General features: G+C 54.0%; 1 protein-coding gene across 2 annotated transcripts; it reads left to right on the forward strand.

Moving 5' to 3' along the window:
* The first annotated feature begins 3,270 nt into the window (after positions 1-3,270).
* Positions 3,271-7,597, forward strand: SIX2 (SIX homeobox 2). Of its 2 annotated transcripts, XR_003993577.1 has the most exons (3): positions 3,271-3,895; positions 6,377-6,924; positions 7,291-7,537. XR_003993577.1 is itself a non-coding variant. In XM_030500059.1 (2 exons), exons 1-2 carry the CDS (start codon positions 3,336-3,338, stop codon positions 6,678-6,680), a joined length of 864 nt encoding a protein of 287 aa, XP_030355919.1. In that variant the 5' UTR covers positions 3,271-3,335; the 3' UTR covers positions 6,681-7,597. The 2 variants fall into 2 exon arrangements, 1 of the variants encoding a protein (XP_030355919.1); XM_030500059.1 differs by having other exon boundaries at positions 6,377-7,597.
* Positions 7,598-11,829: the final 4,232 nt, after the last annotated feature.

Below are 11,829 nucleotides of genomic sequence, written 5' to 3' on the forward strand. Positions count from 1 at the left end.
CAAGTTTCGGTCAGCCCAGATAAAACCTTCCACCAGGCAAAATGTCCCCGAGGAACTGGGGGCAAACGGTAGCAGGCGATTCGCGCCCCTTGCTCTGAAATATTGCAGTGAAAGAACAATTTCGCAAAAAAAAAAAAAAGCTCCTCGCCCGATGGCCCGATTCCCTCTCCGGTCAGTACAGCCTGACTCGCCCCGTGTGCTGTGCCTCTGCAGCCAGTATTGCTCTCTCTTCTAGCATGTACAGGAATATTTTATTTCCCGAAAGTTAAAAGCAGTTGTACAGAATTTGGATCCAGATGTCGCTGATTTGCCATTGCCCTTGGAAGCGAGCTGATACAGGGTGCTCGGGACGGGGCTGGCCCTGCCTCTGCCCGGCTCCCCGGGAAGCGAGTAAGCGTTCCGTGCAAGCTCCAGCCTGAAGGCTAAGGCAGCCTAAAATGAAAGCGCCTACGGAAGGACTGGCACATAGATTCTGTACTCACATTTTAGGGTTCTAAGAAGACACTTTCTCAGATCTAAGTCCATGCAACAGGTTTTGACATCTCCTTTCCGGCTGGGGCAAACTGCTGCTCCCGTTCAAATTCAACCGCTGTGGTTGTGAGATGGAAGGAGAGGAAACGGAGTCAGGTATATCCCTAATAAACGCGGGGCGGCTGAGTGCGGTAGCGGGGAGGGGAAGGGATTGCAGGTCAGCCCCCGCTAGCACTGTTCGCTGCCGCGGTCACCGGCGCAGGAGGGAGCAGAACGGCGCTATAATGTCCTTCGCGAAAGGCGCACGGGGATGGGAAAGGGGGGTTTGTGCTTCTCTCGCCGTTTCTGAGTAACGTTTGCGGTGGATCGGTTCTCCTGTGCCCTGACCGTTCGCTATAGCAGCGGCTGCCAACTACCCAGCCGCTTAGGTCGGCCGGAAAGCGCTGAGATCAGGATGCTTTCGTTTACAAACAAACACAGTTTGAATCCTGAAGAAGTCGGCCGGCACCGAGGCACTAAGCGGCCGAGGGCTCATTTTGTAAAGGGAGAGAAGGAGAAACAGGCAACGGGTTTTTTACGGACCAACATTCCCGAATTTGTTTTAAACGAATTTGAGCTGCCTCTCTCTTGCCCTGCAAAGGAAGGTTCTATTTTGCGTCCCCGGGGGATCCGGGGCAGGAGCCACCCGCTTGCCACCTCTTCTTGATGGCAGCACTTGGGAAAAGGCCGGACAGGTAGGACGACATGCAGCTTCCAGAGCGGAGTACACTCGAGAAAATATAGACAGGGATACGCACGGCCGTGCGGAGACGCTGCCCCCACCCTACTCCTCCTCCTGTCTCCCTCCCCCGCCGCATTTGGCCTGGCCGCAGCCCTGGCACTGCTCCTCGCCGGGAGCCGCCGCGCAGCTCGCCGCCGCCCTGGCCTCGCCTCCCCCCGGGGACGGCCCCTACCCCCGTCCGGGCCGGCACGGAGGCTCCGTCCACCGTCCGCGGAGGGTCAGGCTGCGGAGCGGGGAGCCGCATCCCCCTCTCTTGTGGCCTCGCTAAATCCCTGACGCGCCGGGGCGACTAGAAAGGTACCGTAGCAGGAACCCACAATTGCAGAGACAGCTCCTCTCACTGCGGCAAATGGCATAGAAAGAGCTTGTGGGATTAGTTATTATTATTTCTCCGCAAACGGGGAACATTAAAGGCCATGTCAACTGCCCTGTGTTCGGGGCCGGGAGGCTCCTCCCGAGTGCCGCCACCCGGGCGAGCCCCGGCGCCCGCCGCCGTGCGCACCGCTCCCGTGGGGCACCGCACCGCCCTGCGCCCGCTCAGCTCTCCCGCTCATCCTCCCCGACCTTCCGGCTTGTACAGTCTCTCCCCTCCGCCTTTCACTTTGTGCAGATCGAAAGGGTCGGGAAAGGATACGGGTCCCTGCCCCGCACAGACAGTAAACTTAGAACTCCGTGCAATGGGCACGCGGGGGTGATAAGGGTCCGCTTATTCACGCGAAGTGTCTCTGACTTTTATACGTGTTCCTCTCCTGCATAAAACACCCCGACACGGCCCTGGAAATCCAGTAGGAATAAATGCCCAGCGTCCAGTGAGCACAAATGCCAGCGCCCGGCGCACTGAAGCGTGATGGGGCACGGCCGGCGGCTAACGAGAGGCAACCCGTCTCCGTCCTGTGTCACTGTGCCCCCTCCCAGCTCCCGGGCAGGTACAATCAGCGTGTAATGGGATCCCAGGTCACGAACAGGGTCTCTATTGTACATGAGAGGCCCCTTCCCTATAAAACTCTCTAACAGTTGTTACTGGGCGCTGGGGAGGGGGTATAAGTTAACGCGTTTAGAAAGAAACATTCTGCAAAGGCCGGACGCGGGTTTTTGTCCCCACAGCAGCCGCGGGTGCCGGGTACAGCAGAGCCCGCGGTCCGGATCGACGGGGCAGGGATGGGGCAGCGGGATCCAGACGGGGCTGGGGGTCCGGCCGGGGCGGTGGCTCCGTCCCGCAGCGCCCTGCGGCGAGAGGCAGGGGCCCGGGCTTCGCGCTCTGTCGCTCCCCCTCTCCCCCGATGGGCGCCTGCAGCGTCAATCACGGCGGAAATTTCTCCCTCGCTATCTAATATCTGAGCTCGCAGGGCCGCCTCTGAGTGGATCTGAGCAATCTGTCAACCCAGCCGGGGAGCCACCTCAAAACAGATCGGGTTACCCCTGATTGACAGCGTCACCATGGCAAATAATTTGACTAAAACTATTGTCTTCTCTTGGCAGTCCCCGGGTCAGATAACCGGACCAATCACAGCGCGGATAATCACTTTTCATGCCAGCTTAGAATAATATTATTAAAAAAAAAAAAAAAAAAAGGAGAGAGAGAGAGAAAGAAAGGGGGAAAAAACTCCGAGAGGGAGAGGAGCGAGGGAGCAGGGCTTTACCACTATATTATGTGGGATCTTGCGGCGGCGGGGGGTGGGGGGGAAGCAGGGAGATCCCAAACCGGCGGCCGAGGGGGGTGGGGGTGGGAGAGCCGCGGCCGCTGCGAGCGCTGCAGATAGGAGACAAAAGAGGCACGAAGTTACTCTCGCAACTTGGACTTACAAAAAGGAGGCGGCCGGGGGGAAAAGCCGCCCGCGCTCGGGCTCCCGAGACTTTTTCTTCTTTTTTTCTTCGCTCTTCGCTTTTTTTACCCCGGCTCCTGCGACCGCTCCGGGCCCGGCGCCGCCAATGGCCGCGGCCCCCCTCGCCCGGCCGTGACGCCCGACCGGGCCCCGCCGGGCGCCGCCGCCCCGGCGCCGGCCCCGTATGCCGGGCGCTGCCCGCCGCCCCGCGCCGCTCCCCTCTATGCGGCCATAGGGTGCGCGGCGGGGCAGGGCTCACCATGTCGATGCTCCCGACTTTTGGCTTCACCCAAGAGCAAGTGGCCTGCGTCTGCGAGGTGCTCCAGCAAGGCGGCAACATCGAGCGGCTGGGGCGGTTCCTCTGGTCCCTCCCTGCCTGCGAGCACCTCCACAAGAATGAGAGCGTCCTGAAGGCCAAGGCTGTGGTGGCCTTCCACCGGGGCAACTTCCGCGAGCTCTACAAGATCCTGGAGAGCCACCAGTTCTCCGCGCACAACCACCCCAAGCTGCAGCAGCTCTGGCTGAAGGCGCATTACATCGAGGCGGAGAAGCTGCGGGGGCGACCCCTAGGGGCGGTGGGCAAGTACCGGGTGCGCCGCAAGTTCCCGCTGCCCCGCTCCATCTGGGACGGCGAGGAGACCAGCTACTGCTTCAAGGAGAAGAGCCGCAGCGTCCTCCGCGAGTGGTACGCCCACAACCCCTACCCGTCCCCCCGCGAGAAGCGGGAGCTGGCCGAGGCCACCGGCCTTACCACCACCCAGGTCAGCAACTGGTTCAAGAACCGCCGGCAGCGGGACCGCGCCGCCGAGGCCAAGGAAAGGTAGGGCTTCCTCGGCTCCCCCGGCTTCCCCGGCTCCCCTGGCTCTGACGCTCGCCCCGCTCCTTCCCCTCTGCCCCGCTCCCGGCTTCCGTGAGGCCGGCGGGATGGGATGCCCGGGAGGGACTGGGCTCTCCGCGGCATGGTAGACGCTCGGCGACGGCATCTGTCTGTCAAAAACAGCTCCGGAAGAGGCTCTCGGGATCCATTTCCCGCCGCGACCTCTTCCTCGCCAAGATCCCACTCTCCGGCGACACCGGGGCAGCTGCTTTTGCCGGAGGTGCTTCCCAGGGTTGGCGGTGACCCCCGGTTAAGCAGCGCGGCCTCTTTCTCCCGCCGTTTTCCGGGCGTCGGGGCTGGGGTTGCCTGTGCGGGTCCGCGGCCCGGCGGTAGCTGCTGACGGTGGGGCCCGGAGGTGAGGGTTCCCTGCCTCGCACAGCTCGGAGCGCGTCCTTGAGTGTTTCCCCGGTGCAGAAAGGAAAAGCTGGGGGGTGAAACCGGGAAAGAGCGGGTCTGAACGCTGCCGGCAAAAATCGCCTCTAACGTTGCGTTCCAGCGTGAGGCGGAAGAGCTGGACTGGGGCTGACCGGAGCAACGTTTTACGGCGCTCGTTAAATTGCGGTTCCTATTCACTACCCGGCAAAGTGCTCACGAATGCGTGTTAATAGAAATATATTCTTAGACCGAAGGTGATTCTGAAACTGGGCTTTTCTCGTTAAATGGAGTGAAGGGACCACTAATTGCCGAGCAGAGGTTAATGCCTACATCTTTGGGCGTTAGGGATGACTTTTCTGTCAGCAGCTCCTGTGTCTTAGGAAGACAGTTCGAAGAAGGAATAAGCGTCCTCTAGCTCCTCACTAGGTCGCTGAATTGCCCTGTCCATACGGATCTTATCGTATGACCTGCGCGGTTAATTAACGGATTAGGAATCTCCCGTAGATCCGTGCCTCCGAGGACACTTCAATTTTTCCTTTCTGCCTCATGTGGTTTGGGAAGGGCCGCGCAGCTGTGCAGCCCTCCAGGTTCGGGCTGCGCACGGGTTTGCTCCATACATTTCCCCAAAAGGTGCTAGCGCTTTAATTTTCCTTCAAATCCTCACAAGTGTTGTTTTTACGAGATGTTAGAGGTTCTTTTTATTGCTGATAGCAGGGGCTCACCTTCAAATATCCAAAGGAAATGAAGGTTACACTTATTCCATCCTTTTTTTTTTTTTTCCTGGAGAATCAAATTTTACAGGTCTCCAGAGGCAAATAAGATTTTTGACATTGAAAAATACACTCAACTTAGTATTACACTCCAGGCGTTGGAAAACAGACCGTTCATGGGATTGCCATTCACTCAAGCAAACTTGTTCAAACAGAGCTTTCTTGTCTATTTTTATTTTTTTGGCACCAAGTGTGTCCAGCCGCATCCTCCAGCCCTTATTGAGGAAAAACCGTCAGCGCAATGGCTTCGCTTCTCTCCAAGCTTCTCAGGATAGGGCCCCTCTGCCAGATAGTGTCTTTCATAGTCCGCAGAAACTTTTAAACAGACTTACAATGCCTTCAGTATTTCTACCAGGATTTCTACCAGGATTTCTACCAGGATTTCTATGTCTAAAAGCCGCGTTAGCCTTTGCGAGAAGGCCGCCCCCACCCCTTCTTTCTCCTCTCATTTAAAAAAGAATACATATATATATACATATATATGCGTGGAAGGACTCGGCCAGCCTCCAGCGATTTCTCGGTATTTATCGGCAGTGAATTTGGGAATGCCGCCCTGCCTTCCCCAGCCGGCCGCCCCTGTGGGTAGTCGCACCGGCAGTGCCGAGTCCCCTCACCGCGGCGCCGGGGAGCGGCCGCCCGAGATGGGCAGAGGTATGGCGGCGGGCGAGTGGAGCCTTCCCCGAGAGGGCCGGGTAAACAAGCGAGTTACGTCGCTTTCCTTGCCTGATCTTCCATATTGGGCTATGTTTTGAGCTCGGGGAGAGGGGAAAAGAAATGGTCCACTTACTTAAGGAAAAGCCTTTCCCTTACGGTGCGATCTGGGGGGGCGGGCTGCTGCGCAGACCAGTCCTGCTGCAACCCGCCGTGCTATGGCCTTCCCAGGAGAAATCGCAGCCGAACTTCTCTTCAGCTCCGGGAGCAGTTTTAAAGTTAAAAAATCTATTTTTTTTTTTTAATGTCTTCTTCCTTTCCCTTCCTCCCCTTTCCCTCCCCACGCTATGCAAACACTTTGGATGCAGAAAATGACGTTTTGGCAAAATGACACTTTCCGCTGGGCTAGTGGGAGACTCTGTTTACAAGCTCGGCAGACCTTAGACCTCTGTGCCAGATGAAGAGGCCTTGGAGGTTTGCAGAGTTTGTAAACCTCCCGCTCCTGCATTCTCCGCCGCTCGCCGCCCCCGGGAGCCAGCTCCCCTCCGCCCTGCTCCCGCTCCCGCAGTGCGAGCCGGGGAGCAGCGGTCACACAGTGATTTCCCTCCCTCTTTTGTGTTTCCTATAGGGAAAACAACGAGAATTCCAACTCCAACAGCCACAATCCGCTCTCGGCGTCAATGAACGGGAATAAGACAGTTTTGGGGAGCTCGGAGGACGAGAAGACGCCGTCAGGGACCCCGGATCACACCTCCTCCAGCCCCGCGCTGCTGCTCAGCTCCAACCCTGGGCTGCAGCCCCTGCACAGCCTCGGCCACCCTCAGGGCCCCAGCGCCATCCCCGTGCCCAGCGCTGACCCCATGCACCACCACAGCTTGCAGGACTCCATCCTCAATCCCATGTCATCTAACCTGGTCGATCTGGGCTCTTAAAACCGTGTACGCGCTCCCTCCTTCGCACCAGCCCGCCTTTACACTTTTTCCTTTTTTCTTTCCTTTTTTTTTTTTTTTCCTCCTTAATCTTACCAGAGACTTCGAAAGCGATGGCAAACTCCCTAGTGGATGTGTCGTGCCCTTTGGCAGCAGGCTGGCTGCGGGTTTAGAAGGAAGTTATTGGGCCCGGCTATGGGCAGTGATGTTGTGAAAAGCTTTAAGGGTTGCTTAAAGGTGGTCTCAGGTGAGTAGGGACTGTGGGACAGGAGCTGTGATTTTTCATGGCAGGCTATAAGGCGGTTCGGTGTAGCAGCTCTTTCCAGCCTTAACTTCACGAATCTCTCGGTGGTGTCACTCGATCGGGCCGGTCTGTGTGGGAAGAGGCACATTGTAATTTTTATTTGTATTTTTTCGGGGGGTGGGGAGGAAAGGGGAGCGCAAGGCCGCTGTTGCCATGCCTGTTTGAAGTTACACATCGCTCCCATTATTCTATTGTAGCTATGTATCCGTGGCAGGTGTACGATGTACAATTTCAACTAAGAATACAAAAGTTGTAGTCAAGTTATAGCAGCAACTCGCGCTCTAGGCAGACTCTGTAACCTTCTTGTAGCTGATGCTATGCAGAGAGACGGCTTCTTTGGCCTCGTCCCTGTGGTGCTTTCGCCATTTGCTGGATGGCAAAGGAAGTGATCGCCCGGCTCCGGCCCCAGAGGAAGGCAGGGGAAGATTCTCCTCTCGGTGTGCAACGACGGCAGGAGCAGGCTTTACAAAAGAAGAGGAATTGCTGCTCAAGTTTAGACCTAAACGACAGTATCAACCGCAAGTCAGTCACCTTAGTTTTGTTTATTGTTTATATTATGTGAATACATTCTTTGGAAAATATTTCTGCTTTTATTTTATAATAAAATTTAGAAATCTAACTCGGCGTGAGGTTGCTTTACTCGCCCGCGGGGTGTTTTTGGGCGGCCCGGTGTGGGGCTGACAGGCCTCGGCCGGGAGAGGCGGCGGAAGCGCGGAAGGTGTCGCCCCCCCCGCCCCCGCGGGGAGTCAGGCTGTGCCTCGCACCCCCGCTCGGTTTGGGGTGTCCCGAGGAGCAACGGCCGGGCGGGGAGATCGACCACCTGCTCCCCCGAGGGCACGGCTGGGCAGGCGGCAGGCTTTCCCGCCCCAGTGGCCGCTGGCCCCGGCAGAAAGCCGGATCACTTGCCCCCCCTTTGTAAAGTGACCCTGCTCCAGGTCTGGCACGGCTGGACTGCAATCGCCCTTCCAGCACCTATGGGAGGGATGCCGGGAATGGGATTTCTCTATTCCTATCCTTTTTCTTCCTTCTATTTTTTTTTTTTTTTTCCTTTTCTGATGGCGAAAGTGACAGGCAAGTTGCTTGCAAGTTTGCTTAATGAAAAGAGTTTAGGGTGATTCCATTACAGCTTACATCCTCCCTACCAACTCTTTGCTACAAGCCGAATGTGATAAATCATCTCTTTAAAACTCTCCACAGAGCTTGCAAGGGGTTTTATACTCTGTCTCTCTTTCCTTTCTTTTTTTTTTTTTTTTCCTTCCCCCTGAAATGAAAATCTTGTGAAAAATAAACCGAGAAAACGATATGGCTTCAAGCGGGATAGAAATATGTGTAGATTAGCAAAGATCGTGTCCAGGTTTCAGACGCTGGCTGAAATTTCAATCAGTGGGAGTTTTGTGCGGGCAATGTCCTAATTTGATATAATCTGGGGCTGGATTAGCGCCTCGGCGCGTTTGTGGGTGTCTGGTAAAAGCACTTTTCTCTGAGGCCCCGTTAAAATCTATGGAAGGGAAGGTACGGATGCTGGTAACGGGAAGGATCGGCCTCGGAAAAAAGCTCTCTCTTACTCGTAGTTACGAATCCAGTGTTATGTTCCTCCTGTTTCTGTCCTTCGGGGTGATTTTTCGCGAGCGGAGATGATGTGGCTGCTGCCTGTGCTGTGGGAGCGTACCACTGTGGTCCTGCGTGCATTAGGATCTAAAAGGCAGATCCTGTTATTTCCGTTGAAGGGCATCTAATAATTTTAGCTATGAATTTTAATCGTTTGAAAATAAACATTTCACAAATAAAGGAACCGCTGCTTCCTAGGGATACAGACGATCCCAGCTCCCTGTAAAATAACATGCAGTGGTACAATATAGTAAAGAATGAATTAATTGGCTGGTTAATAATTTTGTATTTTTAGAGATAGAAGTAAGTTTGGGAAGGAAAACAGAACGACCGGGTTAATAAAACATGGCCTCGAAACCAAAGTAAAGCCTTAAGGCTTTGCCCTCTGGAGGGAAAAAAGTACAGAGAAAAAGTAAAGCCAAGATGGGAAACATTTAAAGAGGCAGTAAGAAAACAGGATGGAGTTTACGTGGTTAATAAAAGGTCATATTGCACAGAAGAGGCAGAATTCGATCGGGGAAAGTAAATGAAGGGCTGACAGGGTGAGAAAGGTCCTTCGAAAACGAGGGGCTGTGACAACTCCTGTGTATTGCAGCGAGGATCACTCATACACGGAGAGAGAAAGAGAAGGCAGGTCGCTGAAGTCAATTAGGGAAGAAAAAACCTAAATCTGCAGGTCGATCTAGCATTAAGGGAGCACACACACAGCTTAAAGCTCAGATGATGGGACGTGTGTAATGCAACTTGAAAACCCGGACATGTTACGACTCATTTTATCGGACCATACTTGCCTTAGTAATGATGTTTGGTAAATTAGCCCAAATCCCCCCGATTTTCCACTCACAAAAAAAGTTCCCGATAAAGGAATATGCCGAAACTGACGTGACTAATCCTTGGTTTTAAACAGATTAGTTATGATTCACTAGCATTATGTTACATAGGGCATATCTTGTCTCAGGGCTGGTTGTTTATGTGGTACCCGCGCAGGTATCGCAGCATAAATAAAAAGACAGTGGGGATCCGGCAGGCTTTGTCCCTGGAAGTCCCCCTGGCTATCCCGGGGCTGAAGCCGGGATGTGGTGGGCAAAGCACACAGCTGAGCCCCTGTAGCTTGAGCTCACTCTCTTGTATACCCACTCACGCATATACATATATACACAGGCAAAACACATAGACATATATATTTACATAAAAGTCATATTTGTCCTCAAACTAAATCTTCCCAAATTACATAATGAATGCAGCATTTATGGACCCCAGAACCGTAACTGGAGTAATTTCTTTGGATAGCAGGGCACTGAATATTCACGTGCGCTAGAGCTGGGAAGCCTTGTGATTTATTATATGAGTGTTACCTGTCCTGGTGCTCTGCTGGAGAGGGTTATGAGAGAAATTGCACATTTGAGACAGAAATCAATGTTGGCTGTCCTGCCAGGGCACAGCTCGCCGCCCTGCCAGGGCAATACTGGTGGACGCGAGTAGAGAGCATCCCGACAGGCTGCTGAAGATGTGGCACAGACTTCCAAGAGACATATGTAGCTTTACTGGGGACAGGCAAAAAGGTTGTCGGAGTCAGAGCCTTTCCCATGAGTAGGGGAGCATATGCCTGAGCTTGCTGGTTAAACGCCTTCCCTCTGCAAGCCCTTTGGGGGTAAACAGGACCCTTTAGGAAACAGTCGCATCTACATCTACGTCTACAAGGTTGTGTGGCTGCCTTTCCTTTGGATGATACAAGCTATTTCGCAGACATTCAACACGATCTAGGTGAGAGAAGTCGCCTGCTTGGCATATTTGTTGTGGGCTACCCCAGAGAAAGTTGCGTTCCCTCTTTCCCCCCTGTCTCAGCAGTTTGGGCCTAACTGAAGCTTCGATGTGTGTTTGAGGGGGGCTGCTCCAGACCTGGAATGAAAAGCCTTGGAAGTGCCCCTGCCTGCCCAGAGATGTTTGTGTAAGGCGCTCGGGCTCCTGTTACCAGACCCGGAAACAAAATCTATTGCCTTCTTTAAGAGAAACAAATGCAGCCCGGTATGAGCAGGCTCTTGTCTTGAACAAACCCTCACTTGAGCATGACAAATAATGTAGGGGAATGGCGATGAAAACACTGGCCACTGGCCCTTACTGCAGAGCTCTTTAACTTCCTCTGCTTAGTGAATCCAAACGCTGCGGCTCACACAGCCAAGAAAAACACACTGAAAGGAACTTTCAGTGCTTCAGCACACAAGGAAAAGGTGAGGGTTTTGTCTGAAGGAGAGTAGCTCTGGGGTTTGGAAAAATACATACTTCAATTTAGCAGCTGGCCTGCCGGATCAGCTTCTTCCCATTTTGCTGCGGGGAGCGGGGCTCAAAGCTTCCCCTCCTGGCACCGGGAAGAAGGTTCATCTCCTTCCCACTCATACAAACGGGAGGGAAGGGTTGGTTGTTGGTTAGGGGAGAGTTGTTTTCCCCCCTCACTTTTGGAAAGAACGCTCATTCTCCAGCTCCAAATGTCAAATTCGGCTTTCCCCGGAGTCCCGGTGCTCCGCAGAGCCAGTCCCGCTCCGCGCCCAGGGCCATGGGGAGGCGGCCGACTTGCTGGAAGGCAGGGCAATGAGCTACTCCTGCCTCCAGCTCGACTCGCATCCTACAGACAAAAAAGAAGGGGAAAAAAGGGAAAAAAACCAATCAGATACGCGGAAACAGACTGTGACTTCACCAAGAGTCTGGGACGCAGAGGGAAACAAAGAGGTTTAGCGGGGGCTAAGGTGAACAGGCAGGTAACATGTTACATCAGCAAACAGTGCTGCTCGGGAGAAAGGGGGTTGGGGAAAGGAGAAATCACTTGGAAAGATGAAAATCGCACATGTGCTTCTGATGACCCCATTAGATGCGAAGTCCTCCAGGAAATACATATTTGAAACAGCCAGGAAAAACAAACATGCCTTTTGTAGACTTGCCTGTCCCGCCATGAAAAATGCAAACCTCGGTATGGAGCGTGTGTATCTAGAGGGTGGGAGGGAGGATGGGGAAATAGATTTTGTAAAGAACCCGATGAAAGCTACCTTCATCAGGAATATTCATTTGCGCTGCCTTGCTCTCCAAAAATAGGCTGCAGCGTGAAAAAAAAAAAACGAGGCAATAGTTAAAACTACGGACATCTGAGTCCAAAAAGTGACTGTCTGGAGATCGTCTGGGTGTCAGCACAGGCGAGACGGGCCTGCAACAGGAGGAAGGAAAAAACGGAGGGGTGAAAAGTTAAAAAAC

This window comes from Strigops habroptila, chromosome 10 (assembly GCF_004027225.2).
Source record: "Strigops habroptila isolate Jane chromosome 10, bStrHab1.2.pri, whole genome shotgun sequence".
Lineage (NCBI taxonomy): Eukaryota > Metazoa > Chordata > Aves > Psittaciformes > Psittacidae > Strigops > Strigops habroptila.